Source organism: Nicotiana attenuata, unplaced genomic scaffold (genome assembly GCF_001879085.1).
Source record: "Nicotiana attenuata strain UT unplaced genomic scaffold, NIATTr2, whole genome shotgun sequence".
NCBI lineage: Eukaryota > Viridiplantae > Streptophyta > Magnoliopsida > Solanales > Solanaceae > Nicotiana > Nicotiana attenuata.
Genome location: NW_017671149.1, coordinates 171,437 through 181,644, shown reverse-complemented (window position 1 = coordinate 181,644; position 10,208 = coordinate 171,437). Strand labels below are relative to the sequence as shown.

The 10,208-nt window shown below is 33.6% G+C and overlaps 3 protein-coding genes across 3 annotated transcripts; all 3 read right to left on the bottom strand.

Annotated features, from left to right (window-relative positions):
- Window positions 1-3,065: 3,065 nt before the first annotated feature.
- Window positions 3,066-3,608, bottom strand: LOC109206249. The gene is made up of 2 exons (XM_019369063.1): window positions 3,552-3,608; window positions 3,066-3,497 (listed from the first exon to the last, which is right to left on the bottom strand). The coding sequence occupies exons 1-2, from the start codon at window positions 3,606-3,608 to the stop codon at window positions 3,066-3,068; spliced, it is 489 nt and encodes a 162-aa protein (XP_019224608.1).
- Window positions 3,608-4,985, bottom strand: LOC109206253. The gene is made up of 2 exons (XM_019369065.1): window positions 4,429-4,985; window positions 3,608-4,238 (listed from the first exon to the last, which is right to left on the bottom strand). The coding sequence occupies exons 1-2, from the start codon at window positions 4,967-4,969 to the stop codon at window positions 3,619-3,621; spliced, it is 1,161 nt and encodes a 386-aa protein (XP_019224610.1). The 5' UTR covers window positions 4,970-4,985; the 3' UTR covers window positions 3,608-3,618.
- A 1,274-nt stretch (window positions 4,986-6,259) lies between these two features.
- LOC109206252 (xyloglucan endotransglucosylase/hydrolase protein 24-like) lies at window positions 6,260-9,176 on the bottom strand. The gene is made up of 3 exons (XM_019369064.1): window positions 8,854-9,176; window positions 7,771-7,964; window positions 6,260-6,865 (listed from the first exon to the last, which is right to left on the bottom strand). Exons 1-3 carry the CDS (start codon window positions 9,121-9,123, stop codon window positions 6,463-6,465), a joined length of 867 nt encoding a protein of 288 aa, XP_019224609.1. The 5' UTR covers window positions 9,124-9,176; the 3' UTR covers window positions 6,260-6,462.
- Window positions 9,177-10,208: the final 1,032 nt, after the last annotated feature.

Genomic DNA, 10,208 nt, shown 5'->3' with positions numbered 1-10,208 from the left:
CATAGGCATATACCACTTCTGGTGGTTAACAAAATTTAATTACAATGAGATATACGAAACATAACCACTTCTGGTGATTATATATTTCTTGCAAACTCTGCTAGAGTTTAAGTGGATCTAACAATATTATCCACTTTATAATCCCCTCTATCATATTACTCTTCAGGAGTAAAATTAGAACCTTAATTCAAAATCATGTAAGTGTAAAACAGAACATATAAGTATACAATGGTATTTTAAAATTTACAAGTTGTTCAAGATCACATGTATTTATAGTACAAATGTCCAGATGGTTACCTAACGATCATCTTACATGCATATATGATCTTATGCAAATATAACCTTAGCTAGTAGGAAACATGAGTGAGTATAAAGGAATGATACTACCTGACAGTAGCCAATGTTTTTCTCGTCTTCTTTGTGGCTGTGACTTGCTTCATGCACAAGAAATTAAACTCAAATAAAGTGCTCAAGATGTTAGAGTCTCGTGCTGATAACGTGTTATAAAATAAAGACTGTAAAGTAAAGACAAGTATAGAGAGAAACTGATATATTATTCGAATTCCAAACTGATGTATATAATGAACTGAAAACTCTTCTATTTATAGAAGAAAGGAAGCTGCTGTGTAAGCTGCTACTGTAAGCTGCTGTGTAAGCCGCTACTGCAACCTGCTGTGTAAGCTACTATAAGCTGCTGTGTGAGCTACTACTACAAGCTGGTGTGTAAGCTGCTTATACCAGATATGGATAATCTTATACTAAGAGTAATGTTTATCCATAACGAAGTACTGAAAGGATAAGCTCATTATACCTGGTATGGATAATCTTCTACCGGGGGTAGTGTTTATCCATAACGGAGTATCGAAAGGATAAGCTATTATACCCGGTATGGATAATCTTCTACCGGAAGTAATATTTATCCACAACCGGGTACCGAAGTGATAAGCTTCTTCAGGAGGCTTATTTCCAATAGAGTACTAAATAGATAAACATATTTACGGTGGAGCCCCATATGGATAAACTTCTTCAGGAAGCTTATTTACAACGGAGTATGAACATCCATAATATAATATATTTATAACAAAAACAAAGTAGATTTGGTATTTGGCTTTCTCGCAGTCAATTCAATGAGAATATCACACTGTTAACCCCACACCTCTCCCCCCCCCCCCCCCGCCCCCCCGGGGGGTCATCATAATCTTCACGTTTGTTATAATATAATAATTTAGACAAAATTACACTATATATCACTTGGGCCAGATAGCCCATTCGAAAATAGCCCATATTTTAAGCCTTCACCTGGATTAGCCCATGTTGTATATTTTATGAAATTTACTTTACACCCGGTATCCCACAACTCAAAATAACCGTTTTAATATTTTAAATTTCAATTTCTTTGTTTCTCTTTCTCTCTCTTCCTCACGTTTTTCTCAGACTCTCTTTCTCAGGCTTTTCTCAGACGATAACCGACCTCCATTGTTGGGTTCAACTAATTTTTCGAGCTTTTAATCTTAATTTCAGAATTTCCGTTTCATTCTATGCTTTTATCACAGTTTTGGTTTTGAATTTTGTTTTATTTTTAATTTTTTTGCTTTTTCTGATTGTGCCTAGTTTCTTTTAATGTTGCTGTATTTTTCGTTTGATTTTGTGTTCCATCTATCTTCGTTCTAGGATTAAACTTGATGTTTTAGTTTGCATGCTCTGTTATTTCGACTTTTAGGGTCGAATTTTTTATTTTTTGATTTTTGTTACAATTTGGGAAAATTGGCCTCTGCTTTGTGTTCATGGCCTTTAGTTTTGGTTAACCTTTGAGTTTTGTTACAGTTTAATTTTTGTGTTTTCCTTCAGTTGTCTTTAATTTTGTTAAAGCTTCGGTTGTTTGGTTTATTGTAGAAAATGCGCTCAATGTGAAGCGGGGAAGAGAAAAATTAGGCCATTGGGTTTTGGGGGTGTTTACCTTCATAGATATGTGCATCCACATCTATGATTCTAATCGTGGAGCTATTAATGATAGACTTGTTTTGGATGCTGCATTACCTTATGCAATTCTAATACCTTACTTCTTGAAGAGTTCTGATTTTTATGTCGAGAAGAAGGGCATTGATTGGAACAATGGTGCATATACCGATAAATCCCATTCTGATGCTTTGCAGATTAATCTGGTTAATAATGTTCCCCAACAGATCAAATGGTAGGTTAATCTCAATTGTTTTACTATTTTACTATTAGTTTACCTATTTGAATCTAATTTTTTTCTTTTTAATTACAGTGATTGTGGTGCTTTTGTTGCTGGCTTTGCTGAGTATTTCATCCTTGGTAAGGAAATTCGAAAAGATAATTTTGACATTGAGACACTTCGCACCAGGTGGGGATCTCTGTTGTGGGATTATGGAAGGAAAAAACAATAGTCCGGTGCAATTAGTGGTGATGAAATCACAGGGAGACTTTTCAAGAAGAGGAAGAGGGGGCGACCGAGAAAGTAGTTATGTTTTTCCCATTTTACTGTAGTTTTTCTATGTATCAGGAGTTGTTGCCTAGTTTTGTCTAAGTACTATTCTGCTACTTGTGAGATAGCATTAAAGGATTTTATAGATGTTTTTATTTTTGTGTAATTTGCGGTAGTCATTACACATTGTGGCTGTGAATGAATTACATTTTAATGAATATATCAGTTGCTTTTGTCCTTTAACAAAGTATGTATTTTCATTATGGTTGCAGTTTTGTTGTTGTAGCAAGGTTTATACATATTTATACAAACTTATACTCTCATTTATACATCTGTATACATATAATACCAGCAGTTCTGTCTTGTATTTGTACAATGTATCAATATATTTAGCACCATTAAAAACAGCAACACACTATTATTGGATAATCAAAACATGTATAATGAAACATATTTAACACAATTGCAATATATAGCGTAAGTTGTAAATCTTTATTGACATTTGTAATTCAATTACTTGTGAGACTTAACTACTCAACATTTGTAACTCTATTCTTTGTGAAACTTAACTACTCAACATGACAACAAATGTAATAGGAAGTGTTATGTTTTCAACTAGCTATTTTGGTCGATTCCTACATGTTTTTCTATTGTGACCACCTTGTCCACACACAGAACATGAAAATGCCCTCTTAGACTCTTTTTCTGAAGCAGGTTTGAGTCTTTCCTTTCTTGGCCTTCCTGCATTCCTTCTCCCTTTAGGTGGTAGGACCACATCTTCCATCACCTCTGTTGGGATTACCCATAGACTCTCATCTGGCATCGGATTCACTGGAAATTCATAAGTTCTAAGGAGTTTATCCTTCTTGTAGTAAAAAGAGCAATACTGGCCAGGTTTCAGCTGCTGGTTCTTCAAAACCGCCCAAGCATGCGGACATGGAAGTTCATCCATTTGAAATTTTCCACAACTGCATGTTCCCTCTTCAAGGCACACTATGTTTCGCCTTACCCCTTCAAACACAGTATATAACTTCTCCGTAGCAGGCCTCACCTGCAAAAGTTTTTTTTTTAAAAAAAAGTGAAAGAACATTATACATTATTATACAGAGATATACATCCTTATACAAGCAGTAAAATGCAAGTCAGCAGTGCCAAGCATCATTATATTTGATTCAATTTACCGTCATTTGCTCCGATGCAATCAGATTTTCCCGAAGGAGTTTGTCGTACTTTTCGCCAAGCTCTGTAGATGTCTCCATTGCACTTTTTCTATTTTTGTTGTTCCACTGTTGTAGCAAATTTGTCATGTACTCCAGCAATCGCATTACTGGTAACTCTCTAGCATCCTTGTTTGCTGCATTAATTGACTCTGCAATATTGGAAGTCATTACCATCGACCTTTTCACTTTGGAATATGCCCTAGACCACCTTTCGTATCCAATTTCGAACAAGTAAGGCTGCACTCTCGGATCAATTTTGCACATCTCTGTCATATGGTACTCAAACTTCTCTACCGTGTAAGCTCTAGCCAAAGCAAAGAAGATATCCTTCAATTGTTTGTGATGTTTCTTGAATGTGCGCTTTACATTCTGCCACAAGTGAAACATGCAAATACAATGTGGTACTTCTGGGTACACAGCTTTTGTGGCATTGAAGATGCTTTCATTTCTATCTGAAACTATACACATCCCTTCCCTAACTCCAAAAGTACCCTTTATCTGGACAAAGAACCACTCCCAAGATTTGTTATTCTCTGAATCTACAATTGCATATGCAAGTGGAAGGATTTTTCCTGTTTATACAAAATAGATATTAGGATTCAGACAATTATACAAATATTATACACAGTTATACACAATTATACAATTTTATACCAACTGCAAATTTTATAAAAACAGTAGCTGTGAAATCCTATACACTTTTATACATGAAACTACAACATTATACAAACTGCAGAAACAAGGTAGATGCAGTCAACTCACCAGCTCCATCCTGTGTGCAAGCAGTCAATATGGTACCCTTATATGCTGCTTTAAGGAAACTTCCATCAACAACCATTATCGGTCTGCAATGCTCCCAGCCCTTGATAGATGCATATAGCGAAACATATGCATAAAGAAAGCATCCATCTTCTGATTTGTGCAACTTTGTAACCGTTCCTGGATTTGTTTGCTCTAACATATAAAAATACTTCGGCAACTCCTTATATGAATCACTAGGACTCCCTCTTATCATTGCCATTGCTATCTCTTTAGCTCTCCATGCTTTCATGTAGCTCACCTCAATTCCGTGTTGCTTTTGTATGTCCTCTATTATATCATTTGCGGTGTAAACTTTTTTTGGATTAACATACTTGTCCTTGACTATACTAGCAATTACACCCGAAGTAGCTTGACGTTGTGTTAAGTATCTTTCACCATAGCCGCATGTGTGATTATTATTGTAACTTCTCACTTTGAATATGTTTGCCTTGAAAACGGCAGAAGATTTGAAACTCCAAGCACAATTTTCATCCATACACATAAGGTGATACCTAGGATTAAAGATCATTCAACTTCTAAATACACTTGTATACAAAAACATAACTACATATATACTAATTTTAATACCTAGATACAAATATATACTACTTTATACATATTTATACATATATATAACAGAATATACAATTATTTACATACCTTGTTGCTCTTGATCACTTCACCTTGAATTGGAACCTTTCACATACAGCCAAGTTCTTCATCACACTGACAACTGTCTCTTTATCCTTATAAACTTGATCTTCGTCAACAAATTCGTTCAAAATATCATCTATTATACCCGTTTTTTCACTAAATTTCGTGTTTTCAATAAATTTGATATCAATAATCTCAGTGCTATCAATTCTTGATACATCTCTAGAATCTGAACTTGTACCAACCAAATAGCTGGAACTTGTAGCAACTACACAACTAGAACTTGTAGGAACCAAACGATTTTCATATATCTCTTTCACTGTCACAAACAAAGGATATTCAGTGAAATTCAAGTTTTTCTTCTTTAATTCGATATACACCTTCACACCTGTATCGTTGTAAATCAGGATCGGTGGCAAACCAACATTTGGGAGAAAGTTAATCTATATTGTGTTTAACTCACTATCGATCCTAATCTGTTCCGAAATAGCTGCAACTAAATTATTGTAGGTGAATGTTGACTCGATTATTACACAATCGCTGACGAAATTGATAAACTTGTTTTCTTCCCATTCACCACTATGAAGAACGTAAACTGGAAAAATCTCCATCTAACAAAAAATGGAAATCAAAATTGAAGCAAAAACTAAAATTGCGCTGATTTGCAGCAAACAAATTTTACTTTTCGTGTTTGATTTGTTGTTAATTCGAGATGAAGAAGAAATTCTAGGGTTTTTGGAGCTGCATTCATGGGTCTCGTTTTTGAAGTATTTGGGGAAGAAGATTGGAAAGAATCTGAGAAAATGCAGAAAATCCTGCTTTTTACTCCCAAAAAAATGGAATTAACGCTCCTTTATCAGATATGGGACTATAATTTTTGGGCTACTCAATTGTAAATTGAAATATGGGCTATAAAGCTGAAAAGGAGGCAGCCCAATTGTTTTAATATGAAAATTTCCCTATAATTTATATATTTAAAATTTATATAAATAATATTAAAAATCATAATAATTAACAATTTAAAATATTTAAAAGGCATAGGAAATCACAGTTAAAGAAAAACTCTTTTGGCTCCTTTCATTTAATAATTTTGTCACATCAACTAAGACAGAGTACCTATTTACAACAAACTTATACGAAATCCGAATCAAACCTCATTTATTACAAAATTCAAAAAACTTACAAAGACAAGAAATATTGTATTTGCACTGCGATTGTCCTACTCATGTAGCATTACATCTTATTACATGATTCTATTTGTAATTTATTATCTCTGAAAATGAATTCCGTCAATTACTAGAGGAATATGATAATTACCAAGACTAATATACAAAACAATTTTTAACTAGTTGTGGAGTTGAAATTACATTCAAGAGGAAGACCTTGAGGAAACCTTTTAATATCAGTACAATAATTATAAACCATATAATTTTTCTGCACCCATTGTAACCTAGCTTGGCTTGTTGAATCAAGTTCTTGAAAAAACCATGGATTTGTGGAATTTGTGCTACTATTGCATGATGATTTTCCAAATTTCCAAACACAAGCATTGGCTTTGAAATTTCTAAAAGAAGCTATAAATGGAGCATTGGACCAATCTGTTTTAATAAGGCCACCCCTAGTAGCCCAATCATCTGCATTCCATAGACTTGCATATACTCTCATAGGTTGGTTGGTTGGGTAGGGTATTCCACTTGAGTTCATGTTCTTGAACACTCTTATTGGTGTGCCATCCACATAAAATCTAGAAAAAATTGGTAAATCAAACATAAAATATATGTATAAGTTTTTGTCAATTTGTAAAGGAAGAAATAAATGTTTCGAGACAATTTGTTTTGGGACTGAGGCATAGTAGCAATAGTTGTTGCTGTTGTTGTTATATTCAAATATTAAGAATTAACAATAATTTAATAGATTAGTGGGCGTTGGGACATAAGAATTGTAAAATTCCAAAAAAAAAATAAGTGAAAATGGTAATTGAAAATCAGAGCTGTATTTGGACATGAATACAATTCAGAATTATTTTGAATTATTGTGAGTGATTTGAAGTGAAAGTTTTGAAAAATAATATTTTCGGAGTTTTTCAAATTTTCGAAAACTTTCGAAATTTAACTGCAAGTAAAATTTAAAATTTTCATGGCCAAACACCGATTTCGAAATAAAATAAATTTTTCCGAAAAAGAGTAAAAAAAATTTATGGCCAAACGGACCCTTAATTAACTTCTCCTGCGTCCTGATTCTAACTAGTTACATCAATATTATGAACATTATTCGGCTAATAGTTTGCCTAATATTCTAGTATATTGGTCTTTTTTTTTATAAGAAATGTCGAATAGAGCAAGTCAAAAATCAAAATAAAGATAAAGTTAGATTTATAGAACTTTAGGAGCAAAAACCAAGAGAGAGATATAAGTTTGGATGGTTATGTGACACTATTACAATTTGAGGAGTCAAACTGTTTTTTGTTTTACTTTAATTTCTCATACTTTTTTTCAAATATACTTTGATTATTAACTATCTTAGCAAATTTTACGTAATTTTTCCATAGTTTTCAAAATGCATAAATTTTATTTTTTGAAAAAAAATTTGAAGGAACAACAACGATTCTAATGAATAATGATATAGCTTGTATAGTAAAGGGATACCTACATAATTGTTTGTGGGTTCCAAAGAATGGAGTAGGTATGAAAATCAGCAGTGGGATCAAACCATAAGTAGAACTGTTGTTCTTTGTCACCTTTGCCTTGAGTGTAAACATTTGTTTGAATAATATAAGGATCACCACTAAGATTTCCCAAGAATTCAAAATCTATCTCATCATGTGTTGCCCCTTGTGATGATAACTGCATAGAAAATTAAATTAAAATAAGATCTTAGTTATGATGGTAATTCTTGTTGTAGATTAGATGACAACATCACCGATAACTACGAATCTACGATATAAGGCAGCCTGGTATACAAAGCTTCCCACATTCACACAGGGTCTTAGGAAAGGTCACACCCCAAGAAGTATATGTAGACAGTCTACCATAATATATACAAGCATTAGTGGCTGCTTCCATGACTCAAACTTGTGACCTATAGGTCACACGGAGACAACTTTACCATTGTGCAGCCTAGGGGTGGCAAACGGGCGGGTCGGATCGGATACGAGCGGGTTAAAAAGGGTAATTTAAAAAAACGGATAAATTATCCGACCCGACCCGTATTTGAGACGGATAATAACGGGTTTATCTGGCGGATAATATGGACATCCATATTATCCACGGCTTCTTAAATATGATCACTTATGAGAGAATTCCTAGTCTTCCAAACTTGAGGAACTCCAAATTAAGGCTTTACAAATATAAAAGTTAAACACATTAGTTATCCATTGGTTATCCATTTGGTTAACCATTTTCTAAGTGGATAATATGGTTCTTTATCCATTCGACCCGTTTTTAAATGATTCATTATCCAACACATTTTTTGATGAATAATATGGGTGAATAACTATTTTCTTTTAACCATTTTGCCACCTCTAGTGCAGCCTGGTACATAAAGACTCCCGCATTCATGCATGCAAGGTCCGGGGAAGGGTCGCACCCCAAGGGGTATGATGTAGACAGCCTACCCTAATGCAAGCATTAGTGGCTGCTTCAACGACTCGAACGCGTGACCTATAGATCAAACAACGCCAACTTTACCGTCGCTCCAAAACTACCTTTACAATAACTATGATATAAAACTTACATAATATGTAGTCACTGTGCCAGCTGAATTTCCAGGTACGAGTTTCAACTGCATATCAAACCTTCCAAATAAATACTCTCTCTTGGATTGAATACCAGAACCAGAGGCTTTGTCAAGGGAGAGAGTAAGAAGTTTTCCATTGTTGAGAACCTTTGCCCTACCATCTCCCCATGTAACATCAAAATCTTGATTAAAATTACTATAAGCCAAACTATGATACAAAGAGCATAAGGCAAGAAAAGCCAAACATTGAGCTAATAAAGAAGCCATTGGGTAATTGATGTTAGTGATCTTTCTTGATTTGATTTTTACAAGTCAAAGATGGGTTGTAATTTGTAACCATATGTTATATATAGAGGTGTTGGTTTAAGGCATGAAAGTTGATGGGGTTAAAAGAAGGTTCCTAGAAATTGGAGGGCCATTTTAGTAATGGAATAGGACAGCTGGCAAATAGTTTACTCCCACTATAACAGTGAGTGGGCCCCATTCCTCTGACGTGGCTTAAGTTGATGGTTTAACAAGCCCATAAAATAGTTTGGTCATCATTAGACATCATCATAGAAACAAACTACAAATTCTTGTACTAGTGAACACGGTTTTAGACTTTTCTTGTGTCATATTGAGTGATAAATTTCAATTTTAAAAAATCTGATTAACCATTTTTATATGAGAATTTTACACTGTATAGCCGCCCCAATCAAAATAATTGTCGACAAATATATAATATGTATATACAATTATATTAATGTATAACTTACATATATTGGCTAATAAATACAAATATTTTTGACCCAACAATCAAAAGTGTAACTTTCCCTTTTTATTTTGTCTTGAGGTGCTTAAGTAGTTCATAGATTTTGAAATTGAACTCAGGAAACAATATTCTTAAAACTTTTTTATGATATAGGGAATGGAAAAGTGAAGGGAAATGGGATATATAATTATAGTAAGAAAATTCACTCATATTGTGTAAGAAGAACTTCATCGATACTATATTGGCTACAAGCTTTGGTAAGGGAAGATGCAACACAATGACAAAAGATTTATCCGTGTTTGAACATAAATTTATATATAAAAATTTATTAAATTTTTAATAAAAATTATATTCGAACTCATAATTTTAAAAATAAAATGAGCTAAAGCTAAGAATTGTACATATTGAACAGAAAGCTAATTGAAGTAGTTAATCAGTTTTATGTCAAAGTACAGATCCAGGGAAATTAGAATATACTAAATTTAGAACATAAAGTTACTGTCAGTCTAAATTCAGAATTCATAAAATTAAAATTCTGACTTAGCCCGGAATATACGACTGCAGAAAGGGGAAAACTCTAGCAATTTCTATTGGTTCATAT